Source organism: Neophocaena asiaeorientalis, unplaced genomic scaffold (genome assembly GCF_003031525.2).
Source record: "Neophocaena asiaeorientalis asiaeorientalis breed wild unplaced genomic scaffold, Neophocaena_asiaeorientalis_V1.1 scaffold132, whole genome shotgun sequence".
In the NCBI taxonomy this organism is placed as follows: Eukaryota; Metazoa; Chordata; class Mammalia; order Artiodactyla; family Phocoenidae; genus Neophocaena; species Neophocaena asiaeorientalis.
The window spans coordinates 1,037,507-1,059,414 of record NW_020173393.1 but is presented as its reverse complement, the minus strand read 5'-3'; the positions used below and the strand labels follow the sequence as shown (position 1 = coordinate 1,059,414).

General features: G+C 45.3%; 2 protein-coding genes across 3 annotated transcripts in view; both read right to left on the bottom strand.

Annotated features, from left to right (window-relative positions):
- SLC13A3 (solute carrier family 13 member 3) overlaps positions 1–980 on the bottom strand; it is a 76,193-nt gene extending 75,213 nt beyond the window's left edge. Inside the window, exon 1 of one of the 2 annotated variants that reach the window (XM_024746771.1) lies at positions 643–980. In XM_024746771.1, coding sequence (XP_024602539.1) covers positions 643–753 — 111 coding nt within the window. In that variant the 5' untranslated portion in view covers positions 754–980. The remainder of the gene's footprint in view (positions 1–642) is intronic. The other variant, XM_024746770.1, reaches the window with a different exon arrangement.
- A 17,754-nt stretch (positions 981–18,734) lies between these two features.
- TP53RK (TP53 regulating kinase) lies at positions 18,735–21,699 on the bottom strand. The gene is made up of 2 exons (XM_024746773.1): positions 21,391–21,699; positions 18,735–19,802 (listed from the first exon to the last, which is right to left on the bottom strand). The coding sequence occupies exons 1-2, from the start codon at positions 21,671–21,673 to the stop codon at positions 19,324–19,326; spliced, it is 762 nt and encodes a 253-aa protein (XP_024602541.1). The 5' UTR covers positions 21,674–21,699; the 3' UTR covers positions 18,735–19,323.
- Between the last annotated feature and the right edge of the window lie 209 nt (positions 21,700–21,908).

The window sequence follows — 21,908 nt, the reverse complement described above, 5'->3', positions numbered from 1 at the left end:
GATCAAATAAGACGATGCACATAAAGCAAATTTTAGCACTGCACCTTGCTCCCGGCAAGCGTTTATTAAATCTTGGCCGTCCCCATCATATGAGGTGCGTGGAAATAAGACCAGCCTGTGCGTTCTTAGGCACTTACTGTGTATCAGGCTCAGTTCTAAGAGATTTACATAGATTGCCTCATTTAATATTCACCACAACCCAGTGGATTGGCATTATCGTTTCCCCTATGTTTACAAATGAGTAAACTGAAGTTCAGAGAGGTTAAATGACTTGCCCCAGGTTACACAGCTTGGCATTCATCAAGTGTTCCTTGTGATTATCAAGTGAAATGTGCAACACAGCGCCAAGCACATAGTTAGAGCTCAATAAAAGGAAATCACGCCTGTAGAAGTGAGAAGATCCAGAAGGCTAGGTGGGACCCAGGCTCCAAGGAGCAGCTAGAAAAGGGGAACTGCGGCAAGAGGTGTTCACAGCAGGCCAAGGCAGGGTAAAGGGGGGACGGTTGAGGGGGTCTGGTGAAATCTGTCTAGACTGGGACCTCAGCGGTGTTCCGCCTCAGAGGCTCGGGAGGAGAGGGTCCTGCCTGTTGCGCGGCCGCCCAGGGCGCGGAACGGGGGGCCCACAGGCAAAGGAGGCGTTACCTTGGGCGGGAGGGCGAAGACCACCGGCAGCAGCGCGAGCGGCGTGAACAGCAGCACCAGCAGCCGCCGCGCGCTCCACACCTTCTTAGCCACTGTCGCCAGCGCCGCCATCTGCGCGATCGCCCCGCGGAGCGGGCCAGTCCGGGACTGCCCGCGCCTGGCCCCCCGGCTCCGGCTTATAGCCTGGGGGAGGGTTTGGGGAGGGGACTGCGCTTGGGGACCCGCCCTCTCCCTGCGCCTCCCGGAGGAAAAGGGTGGTGCCTGCTCCCCTGGGACTGGGCGAAAGAGACCCGGGAAAGTTAGGAAAAGTTCGACCCTAGCACTAAGGAACAGGACTCCAGCCCAGAAGGCAGAGTAGCCTCCGGTTTAAACCTCCTGACTTTCCAGCTATGTGGCCTGGGGCAACGGGCTGAACCCTTCCTTACTCTCCCGTGGAAAGGGCCATACTGACAACTGGAAGATTAAATCACTTACTAGTAATAAGTGGGTTCAGGTACTGGCTCTGCCACATACTAGCTGCGTGGCCTTGACAACTGCCTCTGAACCTCAGTCTTCTCAACCACAAAGTGGGGGCGATGACAGTGACGGTCTCCACTAGACAAGAGGTCTGTTGGTAGCTATTGCTGTTGAGATTGTTTTTCTTATTTTCTCCCGCGGTGGGTCAGTCATCTGTGGGTTGGAGCCCGGAGGAGTCTTTTTGTTCCTCTTGGATAAAAGCACAGGAGTACAATCCTGGATTGTGTGGTAGTTGCACCCTTGGTTTTTGAAGAAACCGCCATGCAATTTTCCAGAGTGTTAGCACTGTTTTACATTTCTGTTAGCCACGTATGAGTGAGCCAGTTTCCCCACGTCCTTACCAGCATTGGGGTGGTATTTTTTATTTTAGCCATTCTGATAGGGGTGTAGAGGTATCTCACTGTGGGTTTTTGTTTTTGTTTCTGCTTTTTTTTGCGGTATGCGGGCCTCTCACCGTTGTGGCCTCTCCCGCGGTGGAGCACAGGCTCTGGACGCGCAGGCCCAGCGGCCATGACCCACGGGCCCAACCGCTCCGCGGCATGCAGGATCCTCCCGGACTGGGGCATGAACCCACGTCCCCTGCATCCGCAGGTGGACTCCTAACCACTGTGCCACCAGGGAAGCCCTCACTGTGGTTTTAATCTGCATTTTCTTAATGGCTAATGATGTTTAACATCTTTTCATGTGCTTCTTTGCTGTCTGTATATCCTCTTTGGGGGAAATTATTTCCTCCTGTTGTTTGCCCATTTTCTCAGTGGACCGTTTTTTCTGCTGTTGAGTTTTGAGAGTACTTTATATAGTCTAGATACCAGTCCTTTGACAAATACGTTGTCTGCAAAAATTTTCTCCCAGTCGATAGCTTGGCTTTTCATCCTCTTAACAGACTTTTCAAAGAGCAAACATTTGTAATTTTGGTGGAGTCAAATTTTCCCTTTTTTGGATCACGCTTTTGGTGTCAAACTCTTTGCACAGCCCTAGATCCTGAAGATTTTTCTCACATTTTTTTCTAGAAGTTTGATAGTTTATAGTTTTATGTTTATATTTAAGTCCATGAGTTAATTTTTATATCAGGTATGAGGTTTAGATTGAGGCTCTTTTTTTTTTTTTTTGCCTATCAATTTGCCTACCAATTGCTACAGCTTCACTTGTTTAAGAAGTTATCTTTATTCCATTGAATTGCTTTTGCACTTTTGTCAAAAATCAATTGGGCATATTTGGTGGATCTGTTTCTGGTTTCCCTATTCTGTTCCATTGATCTAATTGTCTATCCCTCTACCAATACCACACTGTCTTATTGACTGTAACTGTATAATAAGTCCTGAAAATAGGGACAGTGATTCCTCCCACTTTATCCTTCTTTTTCAAAATTGTTTCAGATATTCTGGTTTCTTTGCATTTCTATGTAAATTCTTAGAATATTATCTATATCTACAAAAATTAAACCTGCATATCGATTTGGAGATAATTGACATCTTTACTCTGTTGGCTCTTCTAATCCATGAACGTGGTATGTCTCTCCATTTATTTAGATCTTCTTTGATTTCTTTGATCAGCATTTTATAATTTTCAGCCTAAAAGTCCTATACATGTTTTGTTAGATTTGCACATAAGTACTGCATTTTTGAGCAATGTAAATGGTATCCTATTTTTTTCAGGATCCATATATTCACTGCTAGTATATAGAAATAAAATTGAATTTTGTATGTTTATCTTATATCCTAAAATCTTGCTCAATTCATTAATTAGTTCTAGGAGGTGTTTTTTTTTTTTTTTCTCAAATCCTTCCGACTTCTATATAGACAATCACGTCATCTACAAATAAGAACTGGTTTATTTCTTCCTTTCAGATCTGTATGTCTTGTATTTACTTTTCTTGCCTTACTGCACTGGCTAGAACTTCAGGCACTATGGGTGAATAAGAGTTTGAGAAAGGACATTCATACATGATTCACAATCTCAGGGAGAAAGCATTCAATCTTTCACTATTAACTATAATGTTAGCTGTAGGTGTTTTGTAAATGCTCCTTTTCAAATTGAGAAAGTTCCCATCTATTTTTATTTTTCTGAGAGTTCTTATCATGGATGAGTGTTGAATTTTATCAAATGCTTTGGGGGGGGCATCAATTAATATGATCAAATTATTTTTCTTCTTTAGCCTGTTAATATGATGGATGACAGTGATTGGTATTCAGGTAGTGAACCAGCTTTGTATCCCTGGGGAATATGCCACTTGATCATGATGTATAATTATTTTTATATTTTGTTGAATTCTATTTGCTAATATTTTATTAAAGATTTTTACATCTATAATCATGAGGGATATTGTCTGTAGTTTTTCTTTTTTTATTGCCTTTGTCTGGTTTTGGTATCTGGATAATACCAGCCTCATAAATGAATTGGGAATTGTTCCCTTCTCTTCTGTTTTCTAGAAGAGATTGCATGGAATTGGTGTTAATTCTTGTTTAAGTGTTTGGTATTATTTCCCAGTGAAACCATCTAGGCCTATAGATTTTTTTATTTTTTGCAAAATTTTATATTTAATTTTCTTAATAGTTATAGGGCTATTTGAATTATCTACTTCATACTGAGTACATTGTGGTAGTTTTTATTTTCTGAGGAGTTGGTCTGTTTCATCTAAATTGTTAAATGTTTGCATGTAGAGTTTCTAGTACTCCCTTTTGATGTCTGCAGGTTCTATAGTGATATCCTTGATTCATTCATCCATTCCTAATTCATTCATTTGGTAACTTGCATCTTTTCTCTCTCTTTTTGTCAGTCTTACTAGAGATTTTTAAATTTAATCCTCTTTTCAAAGAACCAATGCTTGGAGGTTGTTTTTCTGTTTTCAATTTCATTGATTTCTAGGCCTATCTTTCTTTTTTCCATGCTTCTCTTTCTTTTTTCTTTTTTTCTACTCTTCTTTTTCTAGGACATTGAAGTGGGAGCTTAGATTATTGATTTGAGATCTTTTTCACCTTTTCAAATGTATACATTTAATGATAAAAATTCCCCCTCTCTGCACTGGTTTAGCTGTGTCTCACAAATCTTATGTGGTGTATTTTCATTATCATTCAGTTCAATGTATTTTTTATTTTCCCTTGAGATGTCTTCTTTGACCCGTGGATTATTTAGAAGTGAGGTGTTTAGTTTCTAAGTGTTTGGAGATTTTCCTATGATCTTTCTGTTATTGATTTTTAATTTGATTCCACTATGGTCAAAGAACCATAACCTTGTATAATTTCAATTCTTTTAACTTTCTTGAGGTTTGTATTACGGTCCAGCATAACTATCTTTCTATATGTTCTACAGTCACTTGAAAGAATGTGTATTTTGCTGTTGCTGGGTGGACTGTTCTATAAACGTCAACTAGATTCTGTTGTTTGATGGTATTGTCAAGTTCTTCTATAGCCTTGCTGATTCTCTGTTTACTTATTCTATCAATTATTGAGTCAAGGGTGTTGAAGTCTCTATAAATGTAGATTTGTCTATTTCTCTTTTCAGTTCTATCAGTTTTTGCTTCACATATTTTGTAGCTCTGTTGCTTGGCATATACACATTTAAGATTGCTAAATTTTTTAGTGTATTGACTCCTTCATTATTATATAATGTCCCTCTATGTCTCTGGGAACTTTCTTTGTTCTGAAGTCTACCTTCTTTGATATTAATATAGACACTTATGATTTCTTTTGACTACCGTTTGCCATATATATTTTTTTATCCTTTTACTTTCAATATGCATATATCATTTTTTTCTTTTTGCGGTACACGGGCCTCTCACTGTTGTGGCCTCTCCCGTTGCAGAGCACAGGCTCTGGACGCACAGGCTCAGCAGCCATGGCTCATGGGCCCAGCCACTCCGCGGCATGTGGGATCTTCTCTGACCAGGGCACGAACCTGTGTCCCCTGCATCAGCAGGTGGACTCTCAACCACTGCGCCACCAGGGAAGCCCTATATTTGAAGTGAGTTTCTTACAGACAGCATACAGTTGGGTCATGCTTTTAAAAACTCCACTCTGCTAGGCTCTGTCTTTTAATTAGTGTTTTTAGACCATTTACATTTAACATAATTGTTGATATATTAGGGCTTAAATCTGCCATTCTGTTTTCTATATGTTCTCTATCTATTTTCTATCTCTCTTATTTCTCTGTTTTCTTTTTCCTGCCTTCCTGTGGATTACTTGAACATTTTTTAGAATTCCATTTTGATTTTTACATAGTGATTTTGAGTGCATTTATTAGTATGGATTTTTTAGTGCTTATTCTAGTTATTACATTGTATGTACATAACTCAGCACAGTCTACTGGTACCAATTTCAGTAAAGTATAGGTACCTTATCTCCCTTTATGTCCCTTTACTTTACCTGTTTTAGTATTATTATCTTGTATTTCCTCCTCATACATTTAGAACCACATCAGACAATGTCATAATTTTGGCCTCAACCATTAAAGATAATTTAGAAAACCCAAGAGGAAAACAGTTTATTGCAGTTACCTATATTTTTGCTTGCTGTGTTCTTTCTTCCTTCCTGATATTCAAATATTCCTTTATCATTTCCTTTTGGTTTAGAGAACTTCCTTTAGTCATTCTTTTAGAGTAGGTCCAGTGGCAACAAACTCTCTTAGGTTTTCTTCATCTGAGAAGGTCTTGACTTCCCCTTTGTTCCTAAAGGATATTTTCACTGGATATAGGATTCTGAGTTGACAGTCTCTTCTTTCAGCACTTGACAAACATTATGCCACTTTTTTCTGGACTTCATGAATTTTGGTGAGAAATTAGCTGTCATTTGAATTGCTTTTCCTCTAGAGGTAAGATGTCATTTCTCTCTCACTGCTTGCAAGGTGTTTTTCTTTGTCTTTAGTTTTCAGAAGTTTGACTATATGCCTTGGTGTAGTTTCTTTTAGTTATCTTGTTTGGAGTTAACTCAGCCTCTTGAGTCTGTACGTTTATTCTTTTGCCAAATTTGAGAAGTTTTCAGCCATTATTTCTTTGAATACTTTTATGCTCCTTCCTCTTTTTCCTCTGTTTTCAGAACTCCAATGACACAAATGTTAGACCATTTGTTATAACCCCACAGATTCTTGAGGCTCTGTTCATTTTTTCAGTCTATTTTCTCTCTGGTGTTCAGATTATGTAATTTCTATAGTTCCATCTATAAATTTTTTAAAACTATGATTTTCTAAAAATATGAATAAGAAATAAACTAAATTCCATGGGGTCAGCACTTTTGTAACCTGTCTTGGTGTAAGAGTATGCATGAGTTTCATCCACAATGAATCTGTATATACTTGGTCTACTAGTTTTTATATATATTTATTTAATTTATTTATTTTCCTTATTTTTTTTTTGGCTGTGTCGGGTCTTAGTCACAGCACACGGGATCTTTGTTGAGGCACGCGGGATCTTTGCATCGTGGCTCACGGTCTGCTCGGGCTTCTCTCTAGTTGCAGCGTGCGGACTTCTCTCTAGTTGTGGCATGCGGGTTTTCTCTCTCTAGTTGTGGCATGCGGGTTTTCTCTCTCTAGTTGTGGCACGTGGGCTCCAGGGCGCATGAGCTCTGTAGTTTGCGGCACTCGGGCTCTCTCATTGAGGCATGTGAGCTCAATAGTTGAGGTACATGAGCTCAATTGTCGTGGCACGCGGGCTTAGTTGCCCCTCGGCACACGGGATCTTAGTTCCCCTACCAGGGATCGAACACACGTTCCCTGCATTCCCCTGTACCACCAAGGAAGTCCCTGGTCTACTGTTTAATATGCTTGAACCATTCAAAAGAATCAGATTTACTAAAATGTATAATTGCAGTTTATACTGTTCAAGAGAATTTAATCAAATTAGTGATCTATGTCAAATGCTCAAGGAATGTTGGCTTCATACCTTACTTATTAATGAATAATAACAGCCAATATTCACTGAGTACTTACTCTGTGCCAGGCCCTGTTCGAAGAGCTTTATATGATTTAACTCACCGAACAGAAAAATGACCTTATGCAGTAGATGCTAATATATTCCCATTTTGCAGAGGAGGAAACTGAGGTACAGAGAGCTTGAGTAGCTTATCCAAGGACACACAGCTATTAAGGAGGATTCAAATCCCAGTAGTCTAGCTCCAGAGTCCCCATGCCTAACCACAACATAGTAATGACTCAGAGTATATGTTTTATTAGATATGTTTCATTAGATGTGTTTATTAGATACGAGAAATATGACTTTTACGGTGAACATTAAAGTAAAATAACACCTCATCCCCTCAAATATTTGAGAGTTGTCAACAATTTGAGTGTATGCACTCAAGAAGCTGTTTCCTAATACTCAGTACCATCAGATAACAAGGGTCATCAACACTCCTCTAACCATCTAACACAGTGGTTCTCAACCCTGGCTGCACTTGGAATCACCTGGGAAGCTTTAAAAATGCTGACGCCCAGGCACTGCCCTTAGAGAGTCTGATTTAATTGCCTGGGATGTGGCCTGAACATCAGGATTTTTAAGAGCCCCCAGCAGATTTTAATGTGCAGCTGGGGTTGAGAGCCACTTTTGGAACAACTCCACTGCTTTCCAACTCCCCACACCCCTAAGAGCTAATCCATCTTTTGTCAGATTCTGGTGGAATCATTTCCCTGATGCAAAATCTGAGTTGGCTTCTGTAACTTCATATCTAGAGACTTCAATCCGGTTCTCATGGCCCTCCTGAGTTCTACCAAAATTTTGCCACTTAATATCTCCAGGGCCTGGGCGTGGTCTGTGGTAGGTGCTCTGTCAATGTTTACTGAATGAATATTTAAACACCAGACTTGGTTTTCCTCACCAGTAAACTTGGGGCTAATCATACACACCTTTCATTATTCCTTTTATTCAATAAATATTGACTGCATAGCAACTATATACCAGGCTATGAATACAATCATAATAAGACCAAAAATTTTAAATCTCTGCCTACCTGGAACTTTCATTTAGTTGGCGGGGGATGGAATTGGAGGAGACAAATGATAAACAAATGAGTAAAATGTATTATGGCGTAAAGATGAGAAGATGACAAGTGCTACGGAGGAAAATTAGGCAGGAGAGGGAGATGGCTTGTGATGGGGGGCGGGGGTACCATTTCAGATAAGGTGGTCAGGGAAGCCCTGGATGACTAGGTGACTAAGGGCCTTAAGCTAAGCAGAGACCCAAGGAAAGTGGGTGAGTGGACCCTCTGAGTATGTGAAGGAAGCATTCCAAGAGGAAGGAAAAGCCAAGTGCAATGGCTCTGAGGCAAGACCCGGCTTGGAGTCATCAAGGAGCTGGGCACAGAGGTGGGATCAGAAGGGCAGCCAGCGACTAGAAGACACGGGATCTTGAAAGGCTGAGCGAGGATTCTGCATTCTACCCTGAATGACAAGGGCAGCCACTGCAGGGATTTAAGCAGCGTGACAGATGCTGCTTTCATTATCTTAGTAACAGATTTACTGAGATATAACTGACATAGCATACAATTCATCCATTTAAAGCCAAGAGGTCCAGAGTTTTTAGCATACTCACAAAGTCGTGCAGCCATTACTATAATCGATTATAGAAATCTTTCATCACCCTAGAAAGAAACCCCACACCCATTAACAGTCTCAGCCAACGCCCAATCTCCCCCCAACCTCCAAAGCCCTAGATAACCACTGATCTACTTTCTGTCTCTCTAGATTTGCCTATTCTGGACATTTTGTATAAATGGAATCATACAATACGTGGTCCTTTGTGTCTGGCTTCTTTCACTTAGCATGATTTTGTTCAAGGTTCACCCACGCTGTAGCATGTGTAAGTACTTCTCTCATTTTTATGGCCAAATAATGTTCCATTGTATAAATATACCACATTTTATTTATCCATGCGTCACTTGATGGATATTTGAGTTGTTTCCACTTTGGGGCTATTATGGTAACGCTGCTATGAACATTTGTGTGCAGGTTTTTCTGTGGACATGTCTTCAGATTTCTGAGGGAGGGACAGAAAGGAGCTGTCATTGAGACCGAATTAGATGGTGGAATATTTCTCAACACCTGAGAGGCAGACCCGTAAAGGAAACACAGATCATTTTATGTTGTACCAGACGGTATTCAAATAACATTTAATCCCACAGAGTGAAAGTTATTCCCTGTGTCAATTTTCTTTAACTCTTCATTACACCACGGAGAGGGTCTCGGCTGGGTGTTAGTGTCCCTTTAACATCTCATCACTTGGTAACTCTCTTTGTAACAGCCAAAGAAGATTTCAAGGCCAGAGACTTTGACATCTTGCTGCGACTGGACAGCACTGGTTTCTTTTTATTTTATTCATTCTTCTAATTACTTTTGACTTAGGACAAGTGATTTCTTTCTTTCTTTCTTTTTTTTAAACTAAAGCCCATGATTTTATAACAATCCTCCTTTTAAGTTAATCTATTGAAGTTTACCATGTGAAGCAACTCAAAGAAAAACACTAAGTAACTCTTAGTATGGGAAGTGCATGGTTATTGCAAAATTCCAAAAATTGGATGCAAAGATCTGAAATTTGGGAAACCAAGAGATGGCAAGAGAAAGGCCCTGGAAGAGGTGCAGCGCTCACTTCCTATCCAGGTCATGCTGCCATGATTCCCGTAAACCCCTAGGGCAAGTTATTTCCCAATGGACCCTTTGCAGGCTGTGATGAAACCCTCTCCCATGTCATTTCAAGTTGGAGACCTGACCTTGAGCCAGCCCAATAGTCGGCTTCATCAAAGGTTCTAGCCAGGTTAGTGTCAGACAGCCTTGGATGGTCAGCGAGGCCCTGCAGAGAGCACTTTGGACATGTGAGGCCTGGGTGTGGGAGGATGGGGTGCTCCAAACCGGAAAAACGAGTCCTGGGGATTTGGACCAGCTGACATCATAGGAACTCAAGTCCATTCCCCAAAGCCCGGAGGCAACTGGGACCAGGGTATATTGCACCCAGTGCCCCTGGACTGGCTCCCTGTTTCTGGAACCAGCTGAGAGATTCAGAGTACAAATATCTTCTATTAGAGCAGAGGTTTCAATCTGGTGACTCAAATGTAGTAATAATAATAATGATAGTATTAATAATAGCAAGCACATATACTGCACTTAACTATGTGTGAGGCACGGTTTGCAGCACTTCACATGTATTAATTTATTTAATCCTTATAAGAATCCATTTTCATTACCTTATTGAGCCTGTCACACCGCCCTGGATGAAGCAACACTCAAACTCTGGCTGTATCACTTGCTTGTTCTGCAACCCATTGGGCCTCAGTTTCCTTATCTGAAATGAGAACAAAAATTGTATGTAACTCATAGGGATGTTGGGAGGATTAACAGGCGAGGGTATAGCACAGTACTTGCATATGGCAAGTGTGCAACAACTGGCCACTGTTATTCTGCTTGTGGCAGATTTTCCAAGGACAGCACCAATATATATCTTCCATCCTATGTGTGCATCCCATATGCTCCTCTTACAATGTGATTAACGCTTCGCACTGAGAGTTATGTCCCCACCTCTGCAAAGTGGGTGGGGGCTTGTGATGCACCAACCAATAGAACATGGCAGAATGGATGCGATGTGATTTCCAAGGTTGAGCCATAAAGTGGGTACAGCTTCTGCCTGGTTCCCTCACTCTTTGAGACTCTTGCCATTGAAACCCAGCTGTCATATCTGGAGTTCAAACTAAACCAGGCAGTAAAACCACATGGAGAGAAACCCAAGAAGCCACTAGCAATAACTAACTGGCATATGAGTGAATGAGCCTCCAGATAATTCTAGCCCTTTGCCTTTCAACTAAGGCCCCAGATGTGGTAGATCAAAGACATTCCTTGGTTAAAAAAAAAAAAAAAAAAAGACAGCCCTGGGTTGCCCTGTCCAAAGTTCTGACCCACATAATCTGCAAACACAATAAATGGTTGTTTTATGCCATTATGTTTTGGAGCAGTTTGTCACACAGCAATAGGTAAATGTTACCACCACTATTACTTTTCTCACCTGGAGAAGAGCTTCTTATAGGAAGGAGAGTCTGCAGACATGAGGCCTCTAGCTGGATGACTTAGAACTCTACAGGGAACAAGGGGGCTCCAAGACTGGACCCACTAATTAGCTCCCTGCCTTTGTTTCTTCCCCCCTTTACACTGAAAAGAAAGTAGAGTGTGGGAGGGAATTCTTTCTTTTCCTTTTTTTGGTGTGTTTTATCTTTTGTGTGTGTCGGGGGAGGGAATTCTTAAAGAACTTCCACAGTCAGAGGATGGTTTGACTACCATTTATTTTCATTCCCATTGGTATACCCATTGGACAGATGGTACGCGGGCCTCTCACTGTTGTGGCCTCTCCCGTTGCGGAGCACAGGCTCCAGATGCACAGGCTCAGCGGCCATGGCTCACGGGCCCAGCTGCTCCGCGGCATGTGGGATCTTCCCAGACCAGGGCATGAACCCCTGTCCCCTGCATCGGCAGGCGGACTCTCAACCACTGCGCCACCAGGGAAGCCCACTACCCCCCTTTTTAATACGCAAATTACAACCTCTGTAAAGTGTGTGTGTGTGTGTGTGTGTGTGTATGTATATATATATATATATACATATATATACATACACACACACTGATTATACACATCAGCTTAGTTACTAAGGGGTTTGCTATGTGTCAAGCACTGTGCTGGTCACTTACATGAATGACTGAATCCTGCCTAACACTTCAACACCATGTCCCACCTGCCTTCCCCTCAACCATTGGGTGCCACCCTCTTTGTGACCTTCTTCCTGCTCCTTGAACATGCCAAGTTCTTGCACTGACTGCTCCCTCTGCCTGGATCTCTCCTCCCCACTCCTTCCCCACCATCCCTTCATAGTGGCTGGTTCCTTCTCCTCACTCAGGTCTCAATTCAGACGTCACCTCCTCAGAAGGGCCTCCGTGACTACCTAATTTAATGAAACGTAGCCTTCCTCAACTCTACAACACTCCCTCTGTATAAAATCCCCTCAGTTGTTCCTTCACAGCATGACTCACCATTTGAAATTATTCCCTCCTAGATGAAGCCCCATGAGAATAAGGAGTCCAGATTGTACCGTGCTACAGTCCCAGTGCCTGGGACATAGCAGGGGTTCAATCAACTATCGAATAGTTGAACATGCTTTAAATAAAGTGTATTTTATTACTATAAACATCGACCAAAGTCATGCATATCATTCGTTCAACAAATATGAATTGAGTGCATACTATGTAGCAGGCATCTTTCTGGGTGCTGGGGCTCTGGCAGTGATCAAATGAAGCAAAAGCCTCTGCTCTCATAGAGGTTTTATTTTGGCAGCTCTGTAGCGAGATGCATGAGTGACATATATAGCATATCACACGGTGCTTAGTGCTATGAAGAAACATAAAGCAGGGAGAGAGGAGAGAGCCTGAGGGGAGAGTATGGGCACCAGTTTCCACTTCACCTGCATAGAAGGGACTCTCAGTGCCTCCCCCACTCCCTTCACTGAGCCCCGTACCACGGTCAGCATCTTTCAGCGTGACATCTTGGTCAAGGCCTCTACTGCTCCAAGAGCAATACTGGCTTTGAAGCAAGTCTCAGCAGGTGGGCTGAGGCTGGGGCGGGGATAAGTCACCCCTTGAGATACCCTGGAGGGAGGGAGTCAAGCAACTTGACCTCTCAGGGCCTTTCCTCTCTACGGGGAAAGGGGCAGGGCCCGGACTCCCCTGGCCTGGAGCTACAACTAACTCTGGATTCTGGGCCATCCCCTAACCCCCTCTATCCCGGGCAGAGAGCAAAGGTTTACAAACATCAGGAGGCCTTTGATCGGCACCAAACCCCCAGGCTTCTGACTGTTTTTTGTTCCAAGCTGCAGGCCAGGACCCTACTCTGCTTTGCCTCCAGCAGGGAAGACTGTGTGTGTGTGTGTGTGTGTGTGTGTGTGTGTGTGTGTGTGTGTGAGTGTGAGTTTGGCATAGGGGAGGAAGGCTCACGTAGCTCCTTGGTTTTTTTTCCAACAAGCAGGCTGGGCTTGTATAAGGGAATCCAACTCAATTCAGTAAATGTTTACTGAGCACCCACTACCTTCCAGGCACCAATAGAGAAACAAGGGCTGAGACGGTGCAGCAAACAGGACCCTCTGCCCCCCAGAGCATACAAGAAGCAAATGGTAGCAGGTGCTCGTGAATGGGATGGAGACAAAGCTGGGGAGGTGATGGGGAGGGCTGAGGCTGGGGGTGTTAGCGTCTATACAGGGTGCTCATGGAAGACACAGTGGTGTTTGACAGAGAATTGAAGGAAGTGAAGGCGGAAGCCATGTGAGGATGTGTGAAGAACAGTGTGACAGGCAAAGGGAACAGCAAGTACAATGGCCCTGAGATGGGAGCATGACTGCCTATTGGAAGAACCGTGTGGCTGACCCAAAGTGAGAAGAGGGGGTCAGAAAGGTATCCCATGCTCTTGGATTGGAATTCTCTCACCTTCTGTAAGAAGCAAAATCTTCCCCAGAAGCAAACTTTGCAATTTTCTCTTGTATCTTACTGGCCAGAAAAAGGTCACATGCCCACCCCTATATCAGGGACCAATCTGAGCTTCTCTGAGATAAAGCCATCTGCACCTAATAAATACCTGGACAAAAACCAGGCTCTGTCCAAAAGGAATAAGGGGGCTTTTAGTAGGCAACAGACAATGTCTAGCACAGTCTCTACCATACAGGCTGATGACTCTAGGCAAGGTGCTTAGCATCTGTGAGCCTCAGCTTCCTCTTCTGTAAAAGGGGTAGAGCAAAGAACTATTGTTTCTGCCCTACCAGCATCCATTTCCTGATCTTCCCGTGAAACACCTTGATTTCCCTTAGGGCAGTGGTCTCAGAACAGTAGCCTCAGCATCACCTGGGAACTTGTTAGAAATGAAAATTCTCAGCCCAGCCTGAGACCTTTTGATTCAGATAGATTAGGGTTGGGGCCAGGCAATGTGCACCTCTGTATTCTTGGCTTATAAAGTGAAGCAAATGATGCTGTATTATAATTGCCTGTTTGTTGGTCTCTAAAAATAGTAGCAATATAAATTATATAATAATAACAACAACAGCTAATTGTTACCATGTGCCAAGCACTGCAGTAGTGCTCTACGTACATTATTTCATTAATGCTTATGGGGGCGTTGATGTGAGACCCAGTTCCTCTACAAGAAAGGACCGATTGCCCCAGATGCAGATGTAGTCAGCAGGCAGCCTTCATCTGTCTCCCCTTCAGGAATCGAGTCACAAGCAGAGTGGCCTCATCCAAGCCCAAACCCTTCCAGGGGCGGCCCGCTCATGTCTGGGTGATGTGAGATTATGAAGGCCTGGCTATCTCTGCCTAACTTGGGACATCTCTGCAGGGCCATTGTAGCTGCAGACACCCCCCTCCACCGGGCGGGGAAGCTGGCTGAGGCTGTTGTTGGGTCTGCCTCTCAGCCCCACTTCTGCCCCGGCTCTCCCTTGCTTCCTTCCCTCCCTTCCCTTCTCTGGAGGCTGACACCTTAATAAACATCCTACATGCTAAACTGCATCGCTGGGTGTGCTTCCTGGGAATTCCGACCCAGCAGAGTGCTCACAGCAGCTCCACGAGGTAGACACCACTGTTAGTCCATTTTACAGATGAGGACACTGTGGCTCAGAGGTACAGTGAGGGGGTCCCAAGCCATGCAGCTGGTGAGCAAGGAGACATGGGATGGAAGCCATCACACTTCTGAAGAGGGAAGTGGCATCCTCTGGCTTTACAAGGGTGTCTCTGGCTGCTGAGGAAGGATGCAGGGGGGTCCAGGGAAGAAGTGGGGCAGGGCAGGGGGGACAGGGAGCAGTGGGGAAACCATTGATTGCAGCGGCACTGGGATAGTGGTAGGGGGACTTCCTCGTCACTGTAGCTTCTTCGGGATCTGGCACTGAGCTGGACACAGCCAACATGCTTGCTAAATGCCTAGTGAGTGAGCGAGTGAGTGAGAACGCATGACAAAATCAAGGTGGGAGGAACTAGACGTCCCCACGTGTGGTCTGTCTTGCTCACTAGGATCCTGAGTGATAAGCATGGTGCCCACCACATCTGGACACTCAGCTAAGGTGTTGAGTGAATAAATGAACAAGTTCAAGGGAGAGAGGGAGGGAGGGAGACAGCAAGAAGAGAGGGAAGGAGAGGAAGGAGAACAAGGGAGGCGGAGGGGAGGAGGACAGAGGAGGAAGAGGAAGGGAGGAGAGAAGGAAGTGAAAGAGGATGGAAGGGGAGGGAAGTTTCTTCTTGACTTCTTTGCACAGAGAATGACGGTAACTTGCGACCTCTGGTGGCGAAGGAGAGCCACTCCGCTGGGTTCGGGGAAAGCGGAATTCAGTCCTTTGGAGTTGCAGGGCCCTGAGTTCAAGACAAAAAAGGAGATACCCAGTTCCAGAAAGAGGGTTGGGGCGGGCCCTTGTAAGGACGTGGGCACTCACTGTCAGGGGCTCTGTCAGTTGGTGACGGCAGGGTCAGGGCTCTGGCGAGGCAAGAGAAGCACCTGCCTAGGGCACAAACTTAAGGGGGCCCCTAAAACTCAGTTAACTGAGACAAATATGTTAATGTAATATTTTAAAACATCAAAGTGTGGCCCACAAACCAGCTGCCTGTTTTTGTAAATAAAATTGTATTGGAACCAGGATCAGGATTCAGGCTAACGTCCTCAGTTATGGCAGAGATTACAGCCCACGTGCCCCATGAGTGCAGGTGGTCCCATCTCCTCTCGGCCAGCTCAGATCATTTAATAAGAGCACGCCTATACGGGGCACTCAGTAGGCCAGGCCTGGGTAACTCCATTCTGTGGCCGGCGGACTGGCCACAATTTCCCAGGAGATGTGGGCCTGTGTCCTTTTCAGTGTTGGACACATCTGTGCCACATCACATTTCGCTGGCTCTGCCACTCATTAGCAGTGTGACCTTGGGCAAGACTGAATTTCTCTGTGCCTCAGTTGTCTCCTCTGTAAGATGGGTTAATGCACACAAAGAACCTAGTGACCGCTCAATAAAGTTAACTGTTGTTAAAAATGGGGGCTTGAATCCCAGCTCTGTCACGTATTGTGACCCTAGGACGTCCTGCTTCTCACTGCTAAGTGTGTCCTCATCCGTTATAACCCTCGTTATAACCAGCGGGAATTCACATGCTGCTGCTGGTGCCACTGGCTTATCGGTGCAAAGCACAGGCTGTCTGTCCCCTGTGGACTCTGAGGGATCTGGGATCGCAGAGGGTTCCTTAGCCCTCTGTGAGACACTGAACTAGGAGAAGAATCCACTGCTCCCCTAGGAAGGCGTGTTAATCCTTATTTCCCTGCCCTGGCCACGGGCTGAGTTTGAAGACAGGAAATACTCCTGCTGGGAACACGTGTGAAGTGTCTCCAGCCTCCAGTGTCTCCCTCTCCCTCTTAATGCCTGCAAAGGTCATTTTTGCTTCCCTGCTGCTGCCGCTGCCGCCACTCCCACAGCCGCTGGCCACCGCGTCACATACCCTGGTGACTGCCGCACGGCTTGCGGCACGCTTGCCGATGCCTCCACCCTGGTCTACAGGCATCACAGGCTAACCTTCTCACTGTTTTCTTGCCTCCACTCTGGCCCCTTGCAGTTTTGTTTTTTCTACCAATGTCGTCCTTTCACAATGTACATCAGATGTTCCTGGTTTAAAACCTCCTGAGCTGCATTAAGAATAAAAACCCAGCCTTGTTACTCGGCCCTGCGTGACCCAGCGCTTACCCACCTCTCCGATCTCACTTCCTGCTCCTCCTCCTTGCTCGGCGGCAAACCAGCCCCACCAGCCTTGCTGTCCCTCAGGGATGCTCCTCCTTCACCAACTTGGTACCTGGCGTCCCACGCCCCATCTCCTGGTTCTCCGTCACGTCTTACTCCCAAGGTCACCTCATCGAGGCTTTCCCTGACCACTCCTCCCTCTCCCTCCACTCGAGGTCACTCAGAATCTCAGCATCCTTTACAGCAGGGGTCCCCGACCCCCGGGCCTCGGATTGGGACCAAGTACCGGTCCGTAGCCTGCTAGGAACCGGGCCGCACAGCAGGAGGTGAGCGGCGGGCGAGCGAGCGAAGCTTCATCTGCTGCCCCCAATTCCTCCCCATGGCTGGCAGGACCGCCTCAACCAGCGCCCCCAACCCCCGGGTAAAACTGTCTTCCACGAAACCGGTCCCTGGCAGCAAAAAGGTTGGGGGCCGCTGCTTTACAGCCCTCATCACTGTCTGAAATTGTCTTAGGGACTCAGTTTGTTTCCAGAGACATTCGTGTCCCCTCTGTATCTCCAGTGCCTGGCACACAGCGAGCGCTAGGTATCCGCTGACTTAACAGCTGCACGCATGGCTCAACCATTCTCCCCACGAGGTAGAGATTAGCCATATTAGCTGTACAGTATATGAGGAAACTGGGGAATAAGCCCTCAGTCACGTTGAGAATATTCATTGAAAAAAATTATGGCCAGCTCCTGTGGCCTTGGAATTATTTGAAAATAGTGTAACATAATGCCAACACATATTATAATAATATGTGTCATATATTGAAATGCATCTCATTTCTTAAAGGATCAGTGGAGAGCATATGGGCTTTGGAGCCAGGGAAAAGTACCCCTTGCTACCTGTGACATCTTGGACAAGCTCCCCCCATTCTGAGCCCGTTTCTCTATCGAATGGTGACAATACCTAATTTAGCGTTGTTTTAGATTCAATGCCTGACGTGTAGCAACCAATGATGTCAGTTCTCTCAACCAGTCACCACTACCCAGAAACGGAAGTTTTCTTTCATTCCTGGGCATCTGCCGTGTGCAGAGTGATAACTGTGGTGAACAAAACTGACACAGTCCAAGTTGCTCCAGAATGTTCACTCCATGAGAACAATGCTTGTCCATCTTGCTCATCATTGCACCTGGTACCCAGTACAGTGCCCACACTCAAAATATTGACTTGCTAGTTAGAGCTTACAGGAGCAAAGTGTTTTATTATACCTCCCTCCCTCCCAACACACACACAAATTCTTTGGGGGAAGAACCTGGGCAAGGACAAGTGTGAGCTAATTCGCGGTACTTTACATCTTAATACAGTTTTCCTGCACCTTCTCTTAAACCAGGTTTTATCAAACTTCAGTCACTTCCAAGCTACTTCACTATCTTTGCTCAATCTACTTACTGTCTTTGATATAAACCGGCTTTTTTACCTATAGAAATTAAAAGGAACTTTATACCAATCACTTCTTAATTAGAAGATAGCCATAAAAACACAGAGCAACAAAAATAAAAAGTCTTGTACAGGGGCTTCCCTGGTGGCGCAGTGGTTGAGAGTCCGCCTGCCGATGCAGGGAACACGGGTTCGTGCCCCGGTCCGGGAAGATCCCACATGCCGCGGAGCGGCTGGGCCCGTGAGCCATGGCCGCTGAGCCTGCGCGTCCAGAGCCTGTGCTCTGCAATGGGAGAGGCCGCAACAGTGAGAGGCCCGCGTACCGCAAAAAAAAAAAAAAAAAAGTCTTGTACAGAAATACATAAATTTCAGTTGCCTAAAAGCTATGAGCCTGCTTTTTTTAAAAAGGAGAAATTGGAGTTAAGCGGCATTTTTCATCATTTTTTTTTACCACGACCCTCAAAAACAACTGTATTTTACATCAAAACCTAGTACATTGTCTATATACACATTTCAAACAAGTTTCATAAAACAATACTTACAATACTACATGTAATGTGCTCTGATATTTTCTAATCTCTGATTCCATCTCTTTCTTAAAATGCTGGTTGTAACCCACTGTACTGGTTTCAGAGAGGAGTCTGTCATGAACACAACAACAAAAAAGGCTGGGTTAGAGGGCTGATAAAGACATACTGTCACCAACTGAGACTCTGTCCTTGACTCACCAGGACTGAAAACAGAATAAGGTTCTCAGTATGTGGTTCAATGTTTTGTAACGCCATGCCCTTGATCTGAGGTGTACACGGCACAACTGCAGAGAAAGCCTGAGATTTATCCTGAATGCCCAGTTCTGCCAGACGTGCCTCATGTACAGAGTAAGCTCTTGAGAACAGTCAACTGCAGATGACAACGCCTAAGAAGCATGATCACAGACGGCACCTAAAAATATCCCACCACCTTTATTTAGGTCGAATCTCATATTCATAGCATTCCTTCAAAGTTACTGTGAACAGCTTAACCGTCTGTGGTCGTCACAGAATTCTTCTACCCCACCATGGACCTCTTTCTCCCTCTCAGGCGCACCTCATCTAATTTTTTAAGCACTGGCCTGGCCTTTTTGGAGGCAGCGGAGTAGCTCTTCAGAAAGGCTTCAAACACAGTCTCGGTGTGGGGATGGGTACTAAGGAAGGCTTTCTCTAGCACGTACAGGTCAACTCCCTTATCTTCCGGAAGTGCTGAAATGAAACTCAGCCCAAAGTCTATGAGCACGATGTTCAGCTGTTCCAGGGGAGGTTTCAGGAGCATGTTGGACGTGGTGAGATCACCATGAATGAGGTCTTCATCGTGCATTCGAGCCAAAACCTGTCCGATTGCCTTGGCTAAGCCAAAGAGACTTTGGGGAGATTTTTCAATCTCCATAGTGGATGCGATATAATCTCGAACAGTCACTGAGCCTTCGATTTCTTCCATGAATAAGCAGTTGGAAGCATGGTCCACAAAAAAGACAACCGGGGCACATATTCCTGCAACCAAGACATAAGGGGTCATTAATTAGATACTTCTTTTTTTTTTTTAAATAGTAAGCTTAATTTTCAAAGACTGAGCCAGTTTTTTACAGTGTGTATCTGCGTATTTCGGGAAGAAGATTTAGGAATGCTGCGGAATGGCAGACCTTAACTTCTCTGGAAGTTTCCCCTGCAGGACTGTGCTAAGACCACCCCATAGCTAAGGTGAGCAGAGCCAAAGCTCCCTCCTCCCTTCCACCCTTTATGATTGGACTTCATTTGTCATACTTATTCGCTAAAATACAAAACAAAATAAAGAGCCAGAAGGGTAAGCACAGCCCAGTCAGAGCCGTTTCTACCTGACAAGGACACCAGCAGGAGGCCAAGCCATGTGCCAGCTTAGAGATTCATCTTTATAGAGAGGAAGGACAAGTTTAAATCCCTGCTCCCTTCCTTATTAGCTGTATAACTTTAAAGTCACATTAATTTCTCTAAGCTGCCATTTCTGCTTCTATAACATGCGATCAATGCTTCTAATAATTCAGTGACTTCTCTGAATTTGAAGATTCAAAGAATCTTCATTGAATGTCAGTCACCCTCAAGATACTTCTAGATACTGGAGACAAATCTGTTGGGATACAGCAGAAAAAAAGCAGGCACGATCCCTGCTTCACAGAACTTAGATCTTGGAGAGGGTGAAAATAGAAAATATGAACACGTGAATAATGTCGTTAAATATGATCAAGGGCAGAGGTGCATCTGCTTGTCCGCTACTGAATTTCCTCCAGATCTCCCTGCACCTAACAGTGTCTTGGAGTACAGCAGACACCTAAAAAATACCAATCACAGAAACAAAGGTAGGAAGTGTAAAAGTGAAAAGCCAGTGTTTCTGGGTCAGAGGGATATGGGGTGAGAGCCTGGCTGGGTTGCTTGGGCAAGTTACTCCTCTGAGCCTACGTTTCTCATCTGAGGACAAGGTTTACGGTCATGGTGCAATGATATTTTAATGAAAAAATAAACAGTTGAATGAAATCTAATGTTTACTGAGCGCCACAAGTCAGTCCTATGTTCAAACATAATACATGGCATACACATCTCGTCTAATGGCCACAACATCCCTATGAGATGGATATAGCTACAATGACTTCCCTTTACATGTGAGGAAACTGAGGCTGAGGTTATATAACTTTGCTGAAAGGCTATATATGAAGCAGCGGAGTATTTGAACCCAGAGAGCCTGTCTCCTGGGCAAGTACCTGTAATTACGTCTGCTTCTTAAAAGGAAAAAAGGATAATGATCGAAAACTGAGACGGTACAAATGGGGAAACCGAGGTTCAGGGCAGTTAAATGACATGCGCAACGTTGAGCAAGAGTGGCAGAGTCAGAACTGAACCAGGCGCCGATGGCTCCGGGACAAATGCTAGTCGCTGCAAGGCCAAGCGGCTTCTGAAGAGTTAATGAACGAAAAGAAGGATAAAAGGATCACATTTCTTAACGGAAAGCCATGCAGAAGGTACAAACAGAGAAACTGAGGCAAATCGCGGCCCGCAGCGCAGGGGAGCCCCTTACCCGCGTCCCCCACGCCCCCAAGCCGGGCCGCCTCACCTGCGCGGCGACAGCGGAGCAGCGCACGGGCCTCCTGCACCGTCCGTCGCCGGCCGAGCCGCGCCTCCAGCGCCGGGTGTCGGTAGCCCTTGGGGAAGCGGTACTTCACCACGGCCGCGCGGCCCTGGAAGCGGCCGCGGAACACGCGCGCCTCGGCGCCCTGCTTCACCAGCTCTAGGCCGCTTAAGAAGCGTCTGCTCCGCTCCCGGGCCGCTACCAGTGCTTCGGCCGCGGGCGCCAGCCCCTCGTTCAGCTCACTCTCAACACGACCTGCCTCCGCCATGTTTGCGCCTCCGCATAGCCGCTTGGAGACCCTCGGCCCTCTCCGGAAACTGTCGGAGCTGCTTCGGCTAGCTCCGGAAATCCTCGGAGCTCTTCGGCCACTCGAACGCCTACACTTCCGTCTTGTGGAACTGGTTCCTCCTCCCAACCTTTCAGCTCTTTTCGAAGCCTAGTGGCCCAGCCTCCCTGCTCTTCGGCTATCTCCGTAAACTCTCGGTAAACCGCTCTTTCCACTC